The 23886-nt window shown below is 41.3% G+C and overlaps 1 protein-coding gene across 2 annotated transcripts; it reads right to left on the minus strand.

Moving 5' to 3' along the window:
- Positions 1-1761: 1761 nt before the first annotated feature.
- Positions 1762-22225, minus strand: LOC112217541 (5'-AMP-activated protein kinase subunit gamma-1). Of its 2 annotated transcripts, none has more exons than XM_024377892.2 (13): positions 21960-22225; positions 19997-20048; positions 5612-5712; positions 5432-5513; positions 5248-5306; positions 4972-5017; positions 4831-4885; positions 4552-4678; positions 4145-4310; positions 4000-4037; positions 3694-3840; positions 3300-3458; positions 1762-3176 (listed from the first exon to the last, which is right to left on the minus strand). In XM_024377892.2, exons 1-13 carry the CDS (start codon positions 22194-22196, stop codon positions 3120-3122), a joined length of 1326 nt encoding a protein of 441 aa, XP_024233660.1. In that variant the 5' UTR covers positions 22197-22225; the 3' UTR covers positions 1762-3119. The 2 variants fall into 2 exon arrangements, with proteins under 2 accessions (XP_024233660.1, XP_024233668.1); XM_024377900.2 differs by having other exon boundaries at positions 3353-3458; positions 21960-22223.
- Positions 22226-23886: the final 1661 nt, after the last annotated feature.

Consider the following 23886-nt stretch of genomic DNA (forward strand, 5'->3'; position numbering starts at 1 on the left):
TCAGGTTACCAGAACATAGGTTTACAGCAACCAATGTTGTTTTGTAACTCCTATTGCCTACTTAGAGGCAGGAATGGTCCATACAAACACCTGGCTCTATGGTATTTCATGACGACGGACTGTATAGCCATTTCATGTGTGTGCATGCGCGCACACAGACGCTCTAATGGCGAGTTGCTGGTATGAATTCAATTTTATTTCCTCACAATACCTCCATGTACGTTTCCCCTCAGGTTATATTCTCCCGGGCCAAGCTTAACCACAGTCTCACCTTAAATGGTTAGTGTGGTTCTGTATATATTACCCTTTTTGATTTGAGTTTCATTTGGCAACAGTTTAACACTGGTAACTGTTCTTGGATGGGAGACAATGGGAGGGGCTTATTTGTGCTGTCAATCATCCACTGATAAAGCAACACTACTGTATACTGTCATTGAAAGCGCATACTGAGTCCCTCCAATTTGATGTCTCACATTACTATAGAACAGTATTTGAGTCAATACTTGAGTCAATACTCCATATTCTTCAATTCTACTCTATTTTACATCCTTGATATGCAAATTGTAAATAGTTTGTATAATGATTTACCTCATGTCAAATCATATTACCAAATGTTATTTTCAGGAAAACTATGTACTGTTAAAATTGTTGCTTTTTGTTTTGTTGACCACTTACTCGAAAGGTACTGCGGACTTAAAGCCTCTTTCCTTGTGTTCTTAATCCTGCCAGTTTGCTGTGAGTTCCTAGAAAATGCTCTGCAGGGCCCATGTGTGCACTACTAACTCCACAGCATCGCAACCAAACCGTTCAAGTTCAACACCCCTCACTGTTTTACTGCAGATTATACCAGTGAAAGCAGAGCGTGTTTAATATGCTCAGTAAGCATTTTAATCACAGTTCCTCAGTGATAGGTAAATACCTCTCCCAGATTTCACATTTTCAGAAAGCTAAGTAAGAGTGAGGATTCATCAGACCCTCTGTAAAGGGTGCTTATTCAGTATGGCTATAGCACATACAGGCAGGGGTTGAACCTTTGAAAAATGAAATACTACTGATACTTATGACTGCTGTTCCACAGGAAATACTGTATGCCCTGTATGTATTTACTTGTGTTAGTTAATGACCCTGTACTGTATTTTTTAAATATAGTTCTTGGGAGATGTCCAAGAACATGTGTACATGTTCTTCCTGAAAATGTGGTTGTTTATGGCTGTGAGTGGGAGGCAGGACCTGGGTGTTTGTCTGCATACTGTTAGACAATCTCACCACACATCCACCTGTCTTTGGTCAGGGAGTGATCCTATGCAAATGTCATAGGCCATGGTTGGGATGTGTCTATGGCCTTGTTTTGAGCACACACTGTTAAGGGGTGGTATGACATGTTGTATTGTGTTTAATGAAGCATTGAATTATGAACACCCAGGTCTCTATCCAGACATCTGGACTAAAACCATGAACCTTTTCAGGACTAGTTTCCAATCATGCATATAGCCTAGAGTAATAATACAACCGTTTTCCTAAGTTGTGTGTTTATTTTACTCACATACCAGTGTGCACATCTAATGTGCCTTTTGATGCGTCTTCCAATTCAACCTTTCTACCCCTCATTCAGATCAGAACAAAGGTCTATCCCCTGATCCATGGTCATCCCATTGCCCTAAGTTAGGGTTGTATCACATCCTGCTCTTCCCACAACCTACAACCCTACTGCTCCACCAAAACACATTAAAAAGTACATATATAAAACTAATTACAGGAAACTGCAGAAAATCAATATTTATTGCTCATGCATTAAATTACAGTTCACTTGAAGAAAAAAAATCATTTAAATACGTGTACACATCTATTCATTTTGAAAAGTTGAAAATGTACTGATTCAATGGCCCAAGAAAGTCCCTTTCATACATGGTTTGCCCTCTGGGAACGTGAAAAGGAAAGTACAGGTAGTAATGAAAGGCTAAAATGGAATCCTATAAGGTAATGGAATAAAGTCACGGCAAAAAAGGGACTGTCCAAAATGTCAACTGCTTCACCGAATTACCCCCAACACAATCAGGATGAATATCTCAGAAGCACTCGGATACATCCAATCAGAAGACAGGCAATTGCTCACAAGTGACTGAGTCCATGATCAATCCACACACTCACACTGCATGTTGAAAACTTTCAAAAAATAATTTCATCTAGCGCTAGAAGGATTTTGAGGAACACCGCTAAACAAACCCTAAAAACACACTCGTGTTACTGCCATAATGTCTCCAGTCTTCTGGGTTTGACAATGTGTGTGTCAAATCAAACAAGGACACACTGAGCAAAATCATAACACTTAAATTCACATGACACTTTACAAACTGAAGAAAGAATAAGAAAACATTGAAATGTACGCTATGCCAAATAGCAAATCAGAAACAACTTGTGATTACATAAGTCAGTGGTTGTGCATCGATATTAGAAATAAAATTAATTACAGCTACAGCAGTGCCAACTCGGACATTCCAGACTTCACCTACTGTAACCAAAACAGCGGAGTTGCTGTGGTAGCTTCCAGTACTAATATATATTGTTCCAATGTGACATACATGATCTTTTGATCCATGATTGGCTTGTTGTGCTTTATAGACTCCAGCCCTATAAGGATGATGGGGGAAAAGGAATGCTGCTCAGTTAAGGGACAGGGTGGAAAGTTTCCGACTTCTCTCTCCAGTGTCTACAGACCAAATGGGAGAGAACGGGTAGGGAATGGATCTGTCTGAGAAGTGGATAATTGATCCCCTTCACATAACTAGACATCATTCCTTCACTGTATCGGTCCATCACCTGCGCCAATAGAGGAGGGACACTAGGTTGTGTTGGGCCGCTCAGAGTGGACAATGGACATACAGCTCCACTCCATTGGCCACTTCTGGTCCGGCTTCTTGTTTGGTTTTGGCTTGGTTGAAAGTGTCCCTATGTGTCTATATTGCTGAATTGAGAAAGTCAATGGGATTCACATTTTTGTGCAGAGAGAGAGATCCTCATGTTCAAGACGTACATTTGTACAGGAGGGGTTGTTGACAGATTCCTATCTTTCCCTCTCCCACGTCACTCCTATTTCTTCCTCTCCTCCAGGATCCTCCTCTCTATTTATCCTCATCTTTTTGGAGGAGGCTTCCCTTCATCACTCCCTCAAGCAGTTCCTGAAATACAAACACCAGATAAATCACTTTATTTCACCTTAAACTATTTAATTCCTTTAAAACCACAAAACAATTTTAAAACATTGCTTCCCAGGGACTGAGTTGAAACTTAATGACATTCACATTGTTTTCATTTGATTCATCAAGGTCAGTGCATAGCGCAGGTTTGTGTTTACTCTTGTCTCCGTCTCCATTAGTGAGCACCAGTGCCTGGAGGATGTCTGAGAGAGAGACTATACCCTTCACCACCTCCTGCTCATCAACCACCACCAGCCTGTGCACCTGAGAGAGAGGAGACAAATCATAGGTTACACAAACTAAAGGCTTTAGCAGTTGTTCCACCTTCAAGTAAGGTGATGTTGACTTAGCAATGGCAAGGTTAGATCTCAGCACCGGTGTATATATTACATTATGATTGTGTGTACTACTTGTATTGACCTTGACAAACTCCCAAGAAACTGTTTAAATTGTGGACCCAAACAGTAATAGAATGTGTATACACAGGCGTCTCTCTCACCTCTGCCTCTACCAGTCTGTTTATGATGGACTCCAGTGTGTCGTGTGTGTTGCAGGTGAGCACTCCCTCAAAATACTGAGAGCGGTGCTGCAGGGCTTTGGTCACAGTCACATCCAGGTTGTTGTACGTCTTCTCTGCAGCTAGGTTCTGTGTGGGGGACATTATTACTTCTATATGCTGCTTGTTTTCAGTACTCTTTGCCTGTCTCTCAAACACCCACAATGAGCTAAAACAACTATTTTCTGCTGATCAGTGACTATACTGTTTAAATACAGCTCATTGGTAGCACAGCTGTCCAGTACTTACAATGACATCAAATTTGGAGTAAATGTCCACCACTCGTCCTGTGTGTTGAGAGAGAAAGACATGAGCACATGAGTACTACATACCATATCAGGGTCAGAAGTCATATTTAACCCTTCATTCAACAAACTGTCCCCCCCTTACTCACCATTGTCATCGACGACAGGCAGGGCAGACACTCTCTGCTCCACGAAGATGCCCAGTGCTGTGTAAAGAGGTGTGTCAGAACGCACCACTGCAATCTTATGGAATGTTCCGATGCCCAGTTCCTCTAGAGTCTGGCCTAAGAAAGCAGGTTTCGGCATCTCCGATATCTGGGAATAACACAAGGTTACACTAATGTAAGTGGCTTGAAAAAAAAATCACAAATTAAACACAGTATATTACCTCACCACAATCAATAAACATTGAGGTGTGGATTTCATTAACTGCTCGTCTTAACTTCTCTCCTGCCGAGAAAGCAACCTTGAGATGTCAAGGAACAGCGGGTGATAAAACGTGGTGAGAGAGATGAACGGGGAGAGCGTGAGAAAGAGGATCACAAAAGAGACTCACAAAGAGCTTGAGAAACTTGAGGATCCTCTTGTGAGTGAGGATGTAGAGGGTGTTCCCTGTCAGAGGGTCGATCACAGGCAGTCTGTGGATCTTATTCTTCAGCAGAGACGACACGGCGTCATACAGACTGAAACAAAGAAGGAGAAAGGGGATATTAAAATACCTTTGTGACCATATCAGGGCCCTTTCAGACAAACAGTGCCAGTCAGTAACTGAATTGAGCTCTGGCTACTTGGACCAACTGTCCCATGACAACCCTCACCATGGCAGTTGACCTACCTTTCATTGGGGGATATGCTGACTAGGGGCTTGAAGGAGTCTTGAAGGTAGACTTCTATGATGAAGGATAACAGAATAGGCACTAGTTAGCCTTATGCCAGTAGATGGTCATTAATTATTACAGTTACTAAATGACCTTACCTCTCCACGTCTCTATCTTGTGCTCCTCCAGCTCATATATCTGCACCTGAAACATTAAAACAGGTGAAAATGCTGACTAACAGAGCAAGGGTAGTGAGAGGCATGAAGGTCAACTGTTCATTAGATATGATGTAAGTGCTGCAAATCACTTGTCGCACCTTTCCAACCTCCACCACCAGTGATATGATTAAAATGTGAAATTGAGATAGGGAATGCTATAAACATTCAAACATAGAAACAGTGGAATACGAGGGCAGCCTGGAAGCTAGGCCTTACCAAAGGAGACTTGTAGTAGCGATGGAGGATGTTGATGAAGTCTGTGATGGTCAGCATGCCTGCAGTGAGAGATCAGCAGGACAACAGAGTCAACTCCACTCATTGTGCATTATTAAAAATAAAATACCAAAAATAAAACACCCAAAATCCCAGGCAACAGGTGACAATGGACCGTCTTTCTCACCTACAAAACACTGCTTCTTACAGTCCCAGAGTGGTGCTGCTCTCACCCCATTGGACACCAGAGCGAAAAATGCCTTCTTTACCTACGGAGAGATCAACCAAGTTATACACAAACACAAAGCAGCATCTTGGGTCTAGATTAATTTGACAGGAAAGAGTTCAAATCAGGATGTGGTCTTGCCTGCAGTGAAGTATCGAACACCACCAACTTGGAGCTGGTAGGGACCAAGTCATAGCATCGATGAGACTTCATAAACCGGGTGTAGACATTATAATCAGAGTCTGAGGAGAATGAGGACAAGAGGGAAACGGGTTCAATTTACTGTGCATTCATTATATACATTTTAATTGTCATATTTTTTTATATATATATTTTTTTTAGAGCTGCCTCAATAGATTCCAACATTTGTCACAATATAACACTTTGAGGATTCCTTCCTACACAGGCAACAATAATACTTTTTACGAACTCAAGTAAATCAAATTTAAAAATTCATAAAAAAAGAGCAATCCACTCAACCAATAATTGCTATGATTTACATTCCTGAATAACTAATATATGAGAACAACATTTTTGGTGAACATAGGTTTTATTTTGTCGTTATAATACAATTGGGGGCAACGTGAGAATCGTTGGGGATATCTATTACAGCTAAATCTACTACAAAACACACAATGCGGTGCTCGCTCTCTGGTCAAGCTGGAAAGCTAACAGCTACACACATGAAAATGTTTTTGGAGCCCCTGGTTTAGACCACGTTTCCCTCGTGAGTGGGTGTTGCCTTGGCAACGACACTCTCACAAACACATCGTACAAGGAGGACTAGTCTGGGTACCAGTCTTTTTTAGCTAACATTCCACTCCTGTCATTTGCCAGAGACTGCCTTTAAGCAATTTCAAGGTTCAATATGCAGCCAGATTTCCAGCGCAGTTGCGGATTGGTAGTTGGAAACATTAATATTTTCCATAACAACGTTACGGAACATGGGATGCTCACAAATTTGGCGCAATATAGAATTTGAATTTTAAGAACAATAAACGATACTGTTACAATCTGCTGCAGTCATTCTCGTCAGAAGGCAGTGTCAATGGAAGATCATGTCGTTCAAAGTGGCTAGAAAGGCCTAATTATGAGAGAAAAGAAAAGCAAAACGGGTATCTGTCGTCATTCCTCGCACATAGAGCTAAGCAAGTCATCAGCATTTGGTGATGTTCAACTTTAATTCATTGGCACGTGTGTCAGACAAAATAATGATAAGTCTCTGATTTTCTTGAAGGTCTATGTCCCTAGAGTTGGAAAATGCAGTGCAGCAATGGTGCAGTGCAGCAATGGTAACTGTGTGTATTACTCTCATCCCTCCATCCCAGAAATGATTTCCCCTTACGAGATTCTACCCTATGACAAATAATGTCAATATACAAAAAGATATTGCTCACGTAAATCCTTTAAATCATATATCTTTGGAAAGCTGTCATTCAGAGGTCAGTCACATTTTTAGAATATTCAGGTCAACAGAACCCTGACCTTTGACCTCTAGGGTACATATCAGAATTGCCTGTATAGATTCTTTTAAAATGAAAACCCTGATACATTTTAATCTTTGTTTGACACGTGGTTCTTCTGAAAAGGTCACAAAATTACATACATACAGTGCCTTGGTAAAGTATTTAAGACCCCTTGACTTTCCACACCGTTACGTTACAGCCTTATTCTAAATTTGATAACGTTTCCCCCCCACCCCCATCAATACACACAATACCCCATAATGACAAAGTGAAAACAGGTTTAGAAATTTTAGATGATATTTTGGTTATTAAAAAAAAACATAAGTAATCAGACCCTTTACTCAGTACTTTGTTGAAGCACCTTTGGCTGTGATTACAGTACTAACTATTTAGCAGTTTAAGGATGGGGGGGGGCTGTTCAGGGTCCTGTTGGTTCATCGGTACTGTTTGCTGTGCAGTAGCAGACAGAACAATCAAAGACTTGGGTGGCTTGAGTCTGACCATTTTTAGGGCCTTCCTGACAGGGCCTGGCCTTCCTATAGAGGTCCTGGATGGCAGAGAGCTTGGCCCCTGTGAGGTACTGGGACATACACACTACCCTCTGTAGTGCCTTGCGGTCAGATGCCAAGCAGTTGCCATACGAAGCGATGAGCAGCCAATCAAGATGCTCTCAATGGTGCAGCTGAAGAAATTTCAGGATCTGAGGGCCCATGCCAAATCTTATCTGTGTGGACCATGATACTTTAGGGATGTGGACACAGAGGAACTTGAAGCTCTCGACCTACCTACTCCACTACAGCCCTGTCGATGTGGGTGTGCTCGGCCCTCCGTTTCCTGTAGTCCACGATCAGCTGTCTTGCTGATGTTGATGGAGAAGGTTGTCCTGGCACATTAAATTTTTTATTTAGTAGACTAATACATTTTTCAGAGTTTTTTCGTACTGGTCCCCCCACATGCGGTATTTCTTATACGTGTCCGGATTAGTGACCCATTCCTTGAAGGCGGCAGCTCTAGCCTTTAGCTCTGTGCGGATGTTGCCAGTAATTTATGGCTTCTGGTTAGGATATGTACGTATGGTCACTGTTGGGACGACGTTGTCGATGCACTTACTAATGAAGCCGGTGACAGATGTGGTAAACTCCTCAATGCCATCGGATGAATCTCGGAACATATTCTAGTCTGTGCTAAAGAAAGTCATGTAGTTCAGCAGCCGCTTCACCGGACCATTTACGAATTGAGCTTGTCACTAGTACATCCCGTTTGAGTTTTTGCTTGTAAGCCGAAATCAAGAGGATAGAGTTATGGTTAGATTTGCCAAATGGAGGGCGAGGGAATTTTGTATAAAACTGTGTATGTGGAGTAAAGGTGCTCTAGAGTGTTTTTGCCTCTAGTGGCACAGGTAACATGCTGGTAGAAATTAGGTCAAAAATTTTTGGGTTTTCCTACACCGAAGTCACTGGCCACTAGGAGCATTGCCTCTGAGTGAGAATTTTCTTGTTTACTCATGGCCCTATATAGCTCCTTGAGAGAGGTCTTAGTGCAGTATCAGTTTGTGGAGGTAAATAGACAGCTATGAAAAATAGATGAAAACTCTTGGTAAATAGTATGGTCTCTACAGCTTATCATGAGGTATTCCAACTCTGGTGAGGAGAACGTCGAGACTTCCTTAATACTAGAGATTGCGCACCAGCTTTTAACGAAGATACACAACCCCTCACCTGAGCTTCCCGACGCCACCTCTGTCCAGGCGATGTATAGAAAAAACAGCTAGATTTATATTCACTGTGTCTTTGTTCAGCCACAACTTGGAGAAACCTAGGATATTACAGTTATTCAGATCACATTGAAAGGATAATCTCGAACAGAGCTCATACAAGTTATTCTCAGGTGATTGCACGCTCGCCAATAGAACGGAGGGTAAACGCGGTTTATTCACTCTCCGACGTAGTCTCGTCAGCTAACCCACATGTCGGCCTCTATAGCAGTCTCCTTCTTCGAGTGTCGGGGATTTGGGCCTGAATGCCTTTTGCCTCCCGACTCATTGAAGTAGAAATTGAAGTAATGATGGCTGTTCTGATGTTAAGAAGCTCTTTTCGGTGGCGGAAACATTAGATACAAAAAAACTAAGATCATTGCTAAAAATACCTAAAAACAGCACAATTGGTCAGGAGCCTGTAAAATGGACGCTGTTCCTTCCAGCTGACATCCATGACTATATCCATTTTACATGTTTGAAGTTGAAATATTGCACCTATTGATCAGGACATCTTTAGAAAATCAGCGATTCAGACAACCTCTTGGGCATATTCTTACCACAATTCTGTAGATAATGTAACATCTTTATATCTGGCACATTTAGTTGAATATTCAACATCACTATGAACATTTTAAGATATTATTGGGCAAACTACAATTATATTTCATTCAACTATGGTTATGCCAAAATTGATCCAATTTTCAATTCCCCATTGAGTTTGAAGGCCATATTGGAAAAAGTATTCTGTGGGGTTAATTTGTGAATCCTGTGATGGCCCTTTATCTACAAATCATTTTAAAACCCTGTTCTAGCTGTGTGTGCAATGTGGCGCCTCTATCAACAAAGTCACAATCCAAAAACATAGCTGAACCACTAAATAGAATTCTATAGCCTCACTCACACCTACAGGGTCATTGCGTTTTGGTACACCAGAAATACATTAATTTCCAATGGAACCATGCGTTTGCCTTGCATTGCAGAGGCAGTGTGTTCTGTGTTGCGCATATGCTGGATTTATCAAACGTATTCAAATGGTATGTGTACACGGCTTGACAGAAATGGTGGCATATGATGAATGACGAACTTTTGTAACACATCCAGATGATGCTGTGTACCATTTTGAGCAATGACGCTGTAGGTGTGATTGAGGTGTAAGGCTAAGCTTCCACATTTTAATGTCAATGGCACAATATGGCCTGTGTTTAAACACTAGTTGTAGCAGGTGCTTTCAAAGTTAGTTATATTATAATTTTAATAAAGTAATTTCATGACCTTTCAGAACCACTTGTCAAAAAGATAAAAATGGAAACCGATACATTTTAAATCGATTTACACAGTAATTCTGATTTGTACCCTAGAGATCAAATATCAAGGTTATGTTGACCTGAACATTCCAAAAATGTGTCTGATGGACAGATGTGAATCTAAGTTTTCCATTGACATATTATTAAAAGAGTATAGATGCGGTAAAGAAGTCAGCACGTGGGCGAAAGATCCCGAGTCTCTTCAATGCCTCAAAGCAAAATTTGCCTACCTTAAGGCTAGAAATCGGAGTAAAATACTTGTATGGATGTCAAGCACAAATAGGGTTGCACATTTTAGGGATTATTCAGAGGTGGAAACTTTCCTTGGGAATATAAGGGAATTAACGGAAATATGCAAATTAATACCATTTAAAATGTAGATGTTTTTTTGCATTGGATATATTTACCATATCATATGGCGGCAGGGTAGCCTAGTGGTTAGAGCGTTGGACTAGTAACCGAAAGGTTGCAAGTTCGAATCCCCGAGCTGACAAGGTACAAATCTGTCGTTCTGCCCCTGAACAGGCAGTTAACCCACTGTTCCTAGGCCGTCATTGAAAATAAGAATTTGTTCTTAACTGACTTGCCTAGTAAAATAAAAGGTAAATAAAATATGGAGACAGAAACAAACCTTTAACCTTATGATGAATAGACAATTGCAAATAATTAAATCCTTCCAATAGAAATAAAACAATTTAGTTACGAATTGAACTTTAATGAAATGAGTTGACTATTCACATGTGATGATTTCATGGAACAACAAAAGGGAATATGGAATGATCCCAACGATCCATCGCATTTTCAACAAACTCAGCAAAAAAAAGAAGTCCCCTTTTCAGGACCCCGTCTTTTAAATGTAATTCGTAAAAATCCAAATAACTTCACAGTTCTTTATTGTAAAGGGTTTAAACCCTGTTTCCCATGCTTGTTCAATGAACTATAAACAATTAATGAACATGCACCTGTGGAATAGTCATTAAGACACTAACAGCTTACAGACGGAAGGCAATTAAGGTCACAGTTATGAAAGCTTAGGACACTAAAGAGGGCTTTCTACCGACTCTGAAAAACATCAAAAGAAAGACGCCCAGCGTCCCTGCTCATCTGCGTGAACATGCCTTAGGCATGCCACAAGGAGGCATGAGGACTGGAGATGTGGCCAGGGCAATAAATTGCCATGTCTGTACTGTGAGACGCTTAAGACAGCGCTACAGGGAGACAGGACGTACAGCTGATAGTCCTCGCAGTGGCAGACCACATGTAACAACACCTGCAGGACAGGTACAGGACGGCAACAACTGCCCGAGTTACACCAGGAACACACAATCCCTCCATCAGTGTTCAGACTGTCTGCAATAGGCTGAGAGAGGCTGGACAGAGCTTGTCGGACTGTTGTAAGGCACGTCCTCCCAAGACATCATTGGCAACAAAGTCGCCTATGAGCACAAACCCACCGTCGCTGGACCAAACAGGACTGGCAAAAAGTGATCTTCACTGACGAGTCGCGGTTTCGTCTCACCAGGGGTGGCGGTCGGATTCGCGTTTATCGTTGAAGGAATGAGCGTTACAGGCCTGTACTCTGGAGCGGGATCGATTTGGAGGTGAAGGGTCCGTCATGGTCTGGGGCAGTGTGTCACAGCATCATCGGACTCAGCTTGTTGTTATTGCAGGCAATCTCAACGCTGTGCGTTTCAGGGAAGACATCCTCCTCCCTCATGTGGTAACCTTCCTGCAGGCTCATCCTGATATGACCCTCCAGCATGATAATGCCACCATCCATACTGCTCGTTCTGTGCGTGATTTCCTGCAAGACAGGAATGTCAGTGTTTTTGCTCAGTTTACATCTGTAAAATGATAGTCTAGAAATTAAAGTTTTGGTTGTCTTCCATGTCTTCTCCCTGGACCTCCTCAATGTCCAAGGACCAGTTGTGCTCTTAGGTGGCTCATGTTGGTGGAATTTGGAGGATGATGAGGCAACAGGGGAAAGAGCCTCAGATCCACAAAGTCCCTTCCACCAGGTGGCTGATGAGATATGTTGGCACGACTGTCATATTGCATCTCCATCCCAAAGCCCTTGCTTGGAAGTGTACTTGGCCAGACTACCAAGAACCTTGCCCTCATCCAGACTAAGGTTGCGAGACACGGTAGTGACGACACCATAGGCCTTCTGTGGTCCAAGTTTATTGATGACCACCTTCAGCTCATCTGCAATGTAGAGACAGGTGTGTCTGTTGTCCCTTGTGTCTGTGCGCTTGTAGAATACTGGTTGAGGGGTGGAGATGTAGTTAACTATTCCTTGGCCACGAACATTCGACCACCCATCAGTGATGATTGCAATACAGTCGTGCTTGACCTTCACTTGAACTCTGCATCCAGCAAATGAGTAGATAAAGCATGTGTGGCTGGAGGGGTGTATGCTGGGCGGAGAACATTCAGAAATCTCTTCCAATACACATTGCCTGTGAGCATCAGCGGTGAACCAGTTGCATACACAGCTCGAGCAAGTCATTCATCAGCATTTCTCTGACTATGTCTGATTCCAGGAGGACCATGTGCTGTTGCTATCGATAAGGTGTCGGATTCATCATTTTCACCTCAAAAAGGGACTTTTGTCAGAGGTTGCTTGTTGTGAGCGGTGAGGGAACTTTATGCACTTGGCCAGATGGTTCTGCATCTTTGTTGATTTTTTCACATACGATTTGGCACTGTATTTGCAAATGTACACAGCTTTTCCTTCTACATTAGCTGCAGTGAAATGTCTTCACACATCAGATAGTACCTGTGACATCTTAACCTTTTGCGTGTAGGGGGCAATATTTTCGTTTATGGCTAAAAAAAAACATACCCATTTGAAACTGCCTATTTCTCAGCCTCAGAAACTAGAATATGCATATAATTGTCAGATTATGATAGAAAACACTAAAGTTTCCAAAACTGTAAAAATATTGTCTGTGAGTATAACAGAACTGATATTGCAGGCGAAAACCTGAGGAAAATCCAATCAGGAAGTGCCTCTTATTTTGAAACCCTTCTGTTCCTATGCATGCCTATCCTCCATTTAAAGGGATATCAACCAGATTCCTTTTTCAATGGCTTCCCTAAGGTGTCAGTCTTTAGGCATAGTTTCAGGCTTTTATTTTAAAAAATTAGCGTGAAAGATCACATTGCTTAAGTGGATCGGTGGGGGCTCTCAGAGTGAGTTTTGCGCTACAGAGTAAAGCGGCCATTGTTCCACCCGGTGTTATTGAAAAACCTACACACTCGGTTGATATATTATCAAATATATATTTTAAAAACAACCCGAGGAATGATTAGAAAAAACGTTTGACATGTTTCTGCCAACGTGCTTCAACACCTGCATTGCTTGCTGTTTGGGGTTTTAGGCTGGGTATCTGTACAGCACTTTGAGATATCAGCTGATTTACGAAGGGCTATATAAATAAATTTGATTTTTGACAATGCATGTCAACATACAGGGGCTCCCGAATGGCGCAGCGGTCTAAGGTACTGCATCTCAGTGCTAGAGGCGTCACTACAGACCCTCAACAGTCTCTACAGCACTTCACCAATCTGGGCTTTATGGGAAAGTCGCCACAGAAGCCACTCCTGAAAAAAAGGCACGACAGCACGCCTGTAGTATGCAAAAAGGAACATGGATGACTGAGCATAAATATTCTGTGGTCTGATGACAAATGTAACTATAGCCTGAATGCAAAGCACTATGTCTGGAAAAAGAACAGCCACAGCTCATCACCCATCTAACACCATCCCTATCGTGAAGCATGGTGGTGGAAGCATAATGCTATGGGAATGCTTTCCAGAGGCAGGGACTGGTAAGGATAGAAGGAACAATGAAGGGAGCCAAAATGTGACAGGCCGGCTCAAATCGGTCTTATGTAGGAAAATTTGAAATTGTGTTTTTTTTACATTGGATAACAGTAGAAACTCTGAGCTACAAAATGGTACAGCATACACTTCAGTTGAGGAACAATGGGAAAGTAATTGTGATTTTAAAGTTGATAAACTTGTAAACTCACTTTTGAAAAAATTGCCTTTTAATATTTTGGTACTACTATTGGAGAGACGTTCTTTGTCCTACACCCATTCGGCAACGTTCACACCCCCTTAAGGTTTAGCCCCACCCATCTCTTTAAGGGAGAATAGAGATACTAAGGGCAGGCATTTATTTCAAGTACAGAGGAAAGGACAGCAGGAAGGGACAGAAGAAACTATTTTTACAAGATTAATGGTGGGACACTGCCAGTTGAATAAGTCCTTAAATGTGATAGGAAAGCATCCAACAGGAAAGTGTGATTATTGCCAGGAAACAGAGACCATGGAGCATGAATTGCTACGGTGTGGGCAGTATCAGAGGGAAAGAGAGAGGCTGAGATCTAGTATGAGGGAGAAGGGGATAAAGGAAATTAGATTAGAAATAGTATATCGAGTATAAGATCATTAGATATAGTCTATATAATTTCTTCCTGTCTCGCCAGCTGGTGGTAATGCACCATAACGTTGGATGCCAACCGCCGATAAAGCCCACCGAAGAAGAATCTCTTTAAGGGTTGATCCAAGCATTCTGTACTAAACAGCAGCAGTCAAGCACCCAAGCTAACTTTCTAGCTACTTCCAGATACAAATCAGAGAACAGCTCACTGAACATTACTCGCCCTAGCCGAGCTGGTTAGGCTGTTATGTTATCCAGACGTTGGTGACTGCAACTGTGGTATCAGATTGTCCGTTTGTAAATTCAGAGCGTTTCGCTCTCTGGAGCATTCAGAGCGCACACTGGACGCTCTGGCCGAGGAGTAGGGTTGATCCGAGCGTTCTGACTTCAGAACGGCAGTCAAGCAACCAAGATAACTGGCTAACTAACATTGGCTAGTTTGCTAGTTACTTCCAGACAAATGAGAGAACACCCCACTGACAATTTTAGTCTGTTTTCATGTTATCCAGTGTTGGTGACTAACTGCTGCTGGCAACAATGTAATTACGCTTTGTCAAAATTAGAAACATGTCATATCTGAAAATGTACCTAGCAAGACTATCATTCATGGATGGACTCATCTCCTGTCGGATGCCAATTAACTATAATCCCAACTCATGACGTTACTACCCTGCAGGCAGCTAAACAACCAGGTTCAATGTTAGATAGCTAACATTAGGCTATAGCTAGCTAAGCAAATTGGGTCCGAGATACGAATAATAAGATCATAAACGTAACATTAGCTAGCAAGCTAACGTTAGCTAGCTAGCTAACAGTAAACTAATTTGAAATGAAACCACTGTCAAAATTAGAACTATGTAATATCTGAAAATGTAGCTAGCTAGACCATTTTACCAATATACATAATTCACGGATGGACGCTTCTCCTGTCGGATGCCATGGTTGCCTTAGTTTGAAGCTGTAATCCGGATACAGTTGTTTTCTCCATCCCCTTAGCTATCATACTCAAATTCCACTGATTTCAAAACGGGGTCCTCCAGAAAGTGGAGAGCAACACTTATGCAGTTTTACTACACAATAAAACTAATTTAAAAGCTGCGTTAGACGGGATTACCTACAAATACTGACCAGCTCAAATAGACAGAAGCAGATACATATGGCACGCTTCTAGGCTCACAATTTAACAATTGTATTTACAGGTGGCATACAAGTTTCTTATTAAGTTTGTTATTAAGGCACATGAAAGTTCAGTGTAGGTACATGACATAATGATGCCATGTAAAATGTTGTGCAACACAGCATTCCAAACATAGCCCAATGTCTGCTGTGTGGAACGAGCAGTCATCAAGTCGAGCAGTCATTTTCAGCGAGACAACTCAAAAGGCGAAATCCATTAATAATGCCAAAATAATGGAATTCATGGTCCTTGACAATCAACAGTTCTCTGTCGTGGGTGATGTTGGCTTTCGCCGACTGGTCGAGCACTGGTACACACTACCAAGTAGAGGTCGACCGATTAATCGGAATTGCTGATTAATTAGGGGTGATTTCAAATTTTCATAACAATCGGAAATCTGTATTTTTGGACACCGATTTGGCAGATTTCTTTTTTTTTTACACCTTTATTTAATCTTTATTTAACTAGGCAAGTCAGTTAAGAACACATTCTTATTTTCAATGACGGCCTAAGAACGGTGGGTTAACTGCCTTGTTCAGGGGCAGAACGACAGATTTTTACCTTGTCAGCTCAGGGATTCAATCTTGCAACCTTACAGTTAACTAGTCCAACGCTCTAACCACCTGATTACATTGCATTACATTGTAAGCCAAGGTAAGTTGCTAGCTAGCATTAAACATAACTTATAAAAAACAATCATTATCACTAGTTAACTATACATGGTTGATGATATTACTAGTTTATCTAGCGTGTCCTGCGTTGCATATAATCGATGCGGTGCGTATTCGTGAAAAAGGACTTTCGTTGCTCCAATGTGTACCTAATCATAAACATCAATGCCTTTCTTAAAATCAATACAGAGAAGTATATATTTTTTAACCCTGCATATTTAGCTAAAAGAAAACCAGGTTAGCAGGCAATATTAACCAGATGAAATTGTGTCACTTCTCTTGCGTTCATTGCACGCAGAGTCAGTGTATATGCAACAGTTTGGGCTGCCTAACTTGCCAGAATTTTAAGTAATTATGACATTACATTGAAGGTTGTGCAATGTAACAGGAATATTTAGACTTATGGATGCCACCTGTTAGATAAAATACGGAATGGTTCCGTATTTCACTGAAAGAATAAACATCTTGTTTTCGAGATGATAGTTTCTGGATTCGACCATATTAACGACCTAAGGCTCATATTTCTGTGTGTTATGTTATAATTAAGTTTATGATTTGATAGAGCAGTCTGACTGAGCGGTGGTAGGCACCAGCAGTCTCGTAAGGATTCATTCAAACAGCACTTTCGTGCGTTTTGCGAGCAGCTCGTCGCTGTGCTTCAAGGTATGCGATGTTTATGACTTCAAGCCTATCAACTCCCGAGATTAGGCTGGTGTAACCAATGTGAAATGGCTAGCTAGTTAGCGGGGTGCGCGCTAATAGCGTTTCAAACTTCACTCGCTCTGAGACTTGGAGTGGTTGTTCCCCTTGCTTTGCATGGGTAATGCTGCTTCGAGGGCGGCTGTTGTCGATGTGTTCCTGGTTCGAGCCCAGGTAGGAGTGAGGAGAGGGATGGAAGCTATACTGTTACACTGGCAATACTAAAGTGCCTATTAGAACATCCAATAGTCAAAGGTTAATGAAATACAAAATGGTATGGAGAGAAATAGTCCTATAATTCCTATAATAACTACAACCTAAAACTTCTTACCTGGGAATATTGACGACTCGTGTTAAAAGGAACCACCAGCTTTCATATGTTCTCCTGTTCTGAGCAAGGAACTTAACCATTAGCTTTCTTACATGGCACATATTGCACTTTTACTTTTTTCTTCAACACTTTGTTTTTGCATTATTTAAACCAAATTCAACATGTTTCATTATTTATTTAAGGCTAAATTGATTTTATTGATGTATTATATGAAGTTAAAATAAGTGTTCATTCAGTATTGTTGTAATTGTCATTATTACAAATAAATAAATAAAATCTGCCTCTTTTTGGTCCTCCAATAATCGGTATCGGTGTTGAAAAATCATAATCGGTCGACCTCTACTACCAAGTGCGCTATTTTTCAGATGTTGCTCTACCGGAGTTACACAGTAATAGCGTCATTACTATTAGCTTCACAACATACATACTATGGAACACCGTTTGGGACTTTGTGTGTCGAAAAAGATACAGTAGCACTGTCAAAGCTGTACAAAAAAAGTCTGCAAATAAGCAAACACTGGTCACGAACGATGTATTTACAATACCGCGTTGGTAATAAAGAATAAATTGTTCAACCGCAACTTCTGGGGTAGCTAGCTTTGGCACCTAGCTAGCACCAATACAACCAGCCTGAAAACAATGACCAGTAGAAACTGCAGTCATTTTCATTATTCTTAGCAATGATTTAGGAATGTTTGTGAGTAAGTACTAGCTAGGTTGCCACTTGTTGTTCAATTTCAATAGGTGAACTTCATGTCATGAAAATAAATAGCCAGCCAGCTACTTAACCCTGTTGCCCAAAGCTAGCTAGCATCATCTTGCTAGTGAGGCTCAACTGGACCGGGTTATGTGTTGTGAAGCTAGACACAATAAGGATTAGGCACAATAGTGGAATTTGAGGTTTGCCTTCAAAATAAAAGCATGTCATTGACAGTGAATGAATGCAAATAGAATAATGCCATACTTTTACTTTGAAGGTTAACCGCAAAGTCCACTATTGTGGCTAATCGTTATTGTGGCTAGCTTCACATAGATGGGTCCGACCACCATTAATCCAATAAGAACAGTCTTATAAATTAGGGTTATTTTAGATGATGAGACCTAGCTACATAGTAAGCTAGCTAACTATAGCTACTGAAACAGATTGTTGTTTTGCTATGTTTTTTGGGGAAGAACATTGCCTGCATCCATGATCTAGCCAGCTCTTTTTTTAATGACAACTTTACCAGCATCATGTCATACGTATCGATGAATCGTTGCGACATATGAAATACAAGTGAGTGTAATCAATGTGTAATAACTAGATAAAAAAATGTATGAACGGGTTAAATTATTATGTGACGTGCAGTCATATTCAGGTCCTGATGGGTCAAATAGTGTTATTTGACGTATATATCTTTTTTGACACGCAACGGTGTTCCATAGAAATCCTGGTTGAGAATGAAACGACTGAACAAATGAAAATAAACAGCACAGCAAGTAAGTGAAATAAATAGGTTTCGATTATGTTTTACTGGTAATGGGGACATATGTAAACGCCAACAAAGTAACCTTTTGGTCAGTGTGGTGTGTGTGTGTAACCTTTAACTAGACAAATCAGTTATGAACAAATTATTATTTACAATGACGGCCTATCCCGGACAACGCTGGGCCATAGAACTCCCAATGACGGCCGGGTGTGATACAGCCTGGAATCAAACCCGGGACTGTATTGACGCCTCTTGCACTGAGATGCAGTGCCTTAGACCGCTGCGTCCATGGGTGTGTGTTAACTATTTAACTGTAATAGAATCCTTAAAAGGCCGCAATTTTTTTACAGCGGTTATCGGTAATGTTTTTTTAGGCAAGGAAAATATTGGATATCAGTATCTGACAAAAATGTTATATCGGTGCATCACTAGTTAGAATGTTTCCAATCAAATGTATTAATTAAGTTAAAACGTTTTCCTATGAGACTAATTTGCATAAACATTGATAAATGATAGCTGTGAGGGGTTTTGAAATCCGGATCAAATCCTCTGACCTCATCGAGATTATTAATGTTCATTTTTTTAAACTGCCAAAAAGGCAGTATCTTTGGCAAATGACAAGAGTGGAATGTAATAGCTGAACAGAAAAGGCAACCAGGCTAGAGGACAAGTAGTCTTGAAAACATGACCATAGACATAGTTCCTCTATGCCAAAAGAGTCCATCAATGAAACCAGACCATAGCCACTGTGTTGCCTAGGGTCGGGTTTTCAAGACTAGAGGACGAGCTGGGAGGAGGAAAAACACATTGCGCGATGGTACTTGAAGGAATAAATGAGCTGAATAATTTGCTCCACTGTTTAGTTGTCAGCAAATATATACTTTGTAATGCTGATCAACGGATAGATATGCCCATACCATCTTTTAACCGATTTGGCAATCTGGAGTGCAGATAGTTGTTTTAAAAGCGTTATGAAATGTGATAGGGGATAACAAACAATCTCCATTGACGGGAACCTTATGACATAGCACGTCACATTTAATTTCTAGGGTGGATTATCCATTTAACAATTTCTCACCATGCATAGGATTAAGATTGCACCAGCATGCATACCCTAGCTATTTATCCTAAAGGATAGCTACAGACAGCAATGAAAGGATAAATATCTAGGCTATGCATTAAAAGTAAAATATGGTTCTTTACCTTCTAGAAGTGGCTCCTTTTTACAATCCACATCATCAACAGAAAGTGGCATCTGAAAGAGGGTCAGAGTATAGGTTCATTGATTCATTTTAACTACACTTAACACATTTATAAATGCAAGATGTAAAGTGCCAGTCCCATGTTTCATAAGCTGAAAAAGATCCCAGAAAAATGCAAAAAGCTTATTTCTCTCATTTTGTGCACAAATTTATTTACAACTGTTAGTGAGCCAAAATAATCCATCCATCTGACAGGTGTGGCATATCAAGAAGCTGATTAAACAGTATTATTACACAGGTGTACCTTGTGTTGGGGACAATAATAGGCCACTCTAAAATGTTGTTTTGTCACAACACAATGCCACAGATGTCTCATGTTGAGGGAGTGTGCAATTGGCATTTGACTGCAGGAATGTCTACCAGTGCAGATGCCAGAGAATTTAATGTTCATTTCTCTACCATTAGCTGCCTCCAACGTTGTTTTAGAGAATTTGGCAGTATGTCCAAACAGCCTCACAACCGTAGACCATGTTTAACCACACCAGCTCAGGACCTCCACATTCGGCTTCTTCACCTGCAGGACCATTTGAGACCAGCCACCCGGACAGCGGTTTGCTGATGTCAAGGTTGTGAACAGAGTCCCCCATGGTGGCAGTGGGGTTATGGTATGCGCATGCATAAGCTACGGACAATGAATACAATAGCATTTTATCGATGGCAATTTGAATACATAGATATACCGTCATGAGATCCTGAGGCCCATTGTCGTGCCACTCATCCGCCACCATCATCACAATTCCAGGAAGCTGAAAACAGCCCAGTTCTTCCATGGTCTGCATACTCACCAGACGTCACCCATTGAGCATGTTTGGGATGCTATGGATTGACATGTACGACAACGTGTTCCATTTCCCGCCAATATCCAGGAACTTAGCACAGCCATTGAAGATGACTGGGACAACATTACACAAGCTACAATCAACAGCCTGAGGCAAATGGTCACACCAGATACTGACTTGTTTTCTGATCCAGGCCCCTACCTTTTTGTGGGCATCTCTGAACAACAGATGCCTATCTGTATTCCCAGTCATGTTTAATCCGTAGATCAGGGGCTAATGAATTTACTTCAATTGACTGATTTCCTTATTTGAACTATAACTCCGTAAAATCTTTGCAATTGTTGCAGGTTGCGTTTATATTTTTGTTCCTTGTAATTGCTGAGAAATGCCAAGGAAATTAAATCACTTATGTTCGCTCTACAGGAACCCAGTGCTTTTTATATTACCACCAATGTGTTAGTCGTGGCTAATCATCGCCTTCCTTATATCAGGAATATGAACTAGCAAACATACTGCTGTCTGAAAGTGGTTCAATCATGTTGGTTTGCTATTCCTAACCCAATATGTAACAAACACGTGGGCGTCATTGACTAACTGTCCTTGTCTCATTTAGATATAAGAACCTTTGGACAGAAAGGTAACGCGTTAGCAAACAGGCTTAGCTGGATCACACTAAATGAGAACTTGTTTTCAACTAGCCTACCTGGTTAAATAAGGGTGAAATAAAATAAAATGAACACTAGCTAGGATAACGTTACTAGACAGTTCAGTTCCTGCTGTCAATGTAGCGTTAGTTAACACAATAACTACCCAACGTTTACTTCGCTAAGTGAACTAGAGTAAGATTAAAACTTCTGGACGCTGGCTGACATAACCAACGATGGCCACCAATTTGGTATGTTAAGTATCCATTATGTAAACTAGTTAGCGCTAAGAAGTGAACGTTACTGACTGAAATGTGACAACGACAAGGATGCAACAAATTAACGTTAGCTAGCCACTACTAATGAGCTTGGTACGCTGACCAGTTACGAAACACTACCACAGATAACGAAGTTGAACTTGCTAGCTGTAGCTAACTAATATGTGTCAGCTTGAACGTTGCTCGAGGTGTAAGCTACTTACACACTCCATTTTCCATTCACTGTCTCGTCCTTGCTTGGTCCTGTAAGGTAGCGAAGTAAACAACCAAATGTTATTCTCACGCCGGACTTTTTCCCAAGGTATCGGTTTATTAAACTTAGCTGGACTGATAGCGTGAAATGAACGAGGAGAAAGATGCCTTGGAATGACTGGAACTCCCCCGGAAGCGCGAGAGATTGCGATTGCTCCCTCTAACAGTACTTCCTTCTGATTGCGCATGACCGTGAAGAAAGGGTGAGACGGGGTAAAAGGGGTAGCCTGGGTACCATTCTATTTAGCTAACATTCCATTCCTTGCCACTCCTTGTCATTGCCAATGAGACTGGCCTTTTGGCAATCTTCAAATATGAACATTATATCATTAATGAGCTCGAGGAGAGCAGTGGATTTGATCCTGTTTCGATAACCCTCCCTGCTTTCATCCAATCACAATGTTTATGGAAATTAGACTGATAAGAAAACGTTCTAAATGAATTCATACATTTGATTTGAAACATTCTAACATTTGGCATTCTAATGGAATACATTTCATTGTAAAATATTGGGCGTGGGGAGAACAGAGGATTTACACTTATTGCATTTTTACCACCAGCCAATGTGATCACATAACACCAGAGAAGCTCTCACCCATTCAAACATCCCCGCCAGTTCGCTGTAAGCAAGCGCAAGGTTCATTCATAGGCTGGGCTATTATTCCACCATTCGTTTGCTATCCTATAAATATGAGGCCTTGCCTAATACAGTGACTTTAGGCGACCACCACATATGCCAGCCAGAAACAAAATACATGTTTTTTTGTCTGACGCACGTTTTGTGACAATGAATTTAAGTTGAACGTCCCCAAATGCAATGCACTTTAATTAAATATGCGATTAAAAAAAGTATCCTTTAATGAAACCCTGGCTGTTGAAATGGGCAACAGATCGCAAAGCCAACATTTGGTTTTGAATAGGCCTATGGTTTTAGGAAAGGAGAAATATGATTTGCGTGTGTCTGAGGTGTGCTTGGGGCTTTGATTGATGGGACCAACTCCAACTCCTGTACGGACTCGGGAGAGACGTAGGTCAAAAGCTATGCTTCCTCCGAAACACGAACCAGCCAAGATGCACTACTTCTTGACACAATGCCCGCTTAATCCGGAAGCCAGCCGCACCAATGTGTGGGAGGAAACACTGTACACCTGGCGACCATGTCAGCATGCATGCGCCCGGCCCGCCACAGGAGTCACTAGAGCGCGATGGGACAAGGAAATCTCAGCCTGCCAAACCCTTTCCTAACCCGGGACAATTGTGTGCTGCCTCATGTGTCTCCCAGTCACAGTCAGCCTGGGATCTAACCCGGGTCTGTAGTGACAACTCAAACACTACGATGCAGTGCCTTAGACCGCTGTGCCACTCAGGAGGCTCCCGCAAATTGATTTTAACAAACAATTAGTCCCCCAACAAATGCGGCCCTCGATTGAATTCCAAAATCCCGATGTGGCCCTCGAGCCAAAAAGTTTGCCCACTCCTGTTTTAGGGTGTGTGTGAGTTTGCTAATTCTCTCTTATGTCCATTCACAAAGCCTGTCTGGACTCCAGCTCCTAATAGGAGAGGAGGGATAAATATAACAGAAATGAGCATAACAAATTGTAAAAATGTAGGCAAGTCATGTTGATCAGCAGCATATAATAATAATAATAATACATGGGATTTACATAGAGCTTTTCAAGGACACAAAGTCGCTTTACAATTATAGAAAGGGAAAAGAAAGACAACAAAACAGCAGTCTAAACACAACATCAAACTAAACAAAACGTGAGTAAAGAGAGGGGTGGGCTGTGACGTATCAGTGTATGGAGATGGTAAGGTTGGGAGTATAGGGTAAAGAGCGGGATTGGGCGTATGTGCAGAGAACTGTGGCGAATGGCG

This window comes from Oncorhynchus tshawytscha, linkage group LG02 (genome assembly GCF_018296145.1).
Source record: "Oncorhynchus tshawytscha isolate Ot180627B linkage group LG02, Otsh_v2.0, whole genome shotgun sequence".
NCBI lineage: Eukaryota > Metazoa > Chordata > Actinopteri > Salmoniformes > Salmonidae > Oncorhynchus > Oncorhynchus tshawytscha.

Bases quoted from the DNA above. Each gene is read 5' to 3' on its own strand.
- LOC112217541 (XM_024377892.2), bottom strand. From the start codon at position 22,196: ATGCGCAATCAGAAGGAAGTACTGTTAGAGGGAGCAATCGCAATCTCT. The intron at 3,459-3,693 runs GTGAGAGAGACG...CCTCTCTCTCAG, and splicing joins ACAGACTGGTAGAGGCAGAG to GTGCACAGGCTGGTGGTGGT. The intron at 3,177-3,299 runs GTGAATGTCATT...TTTGTATTTCAG, and splicing joins ATGAATCAAATGAAAACAAT to GAACTGCTTGAGGGAGTGAT.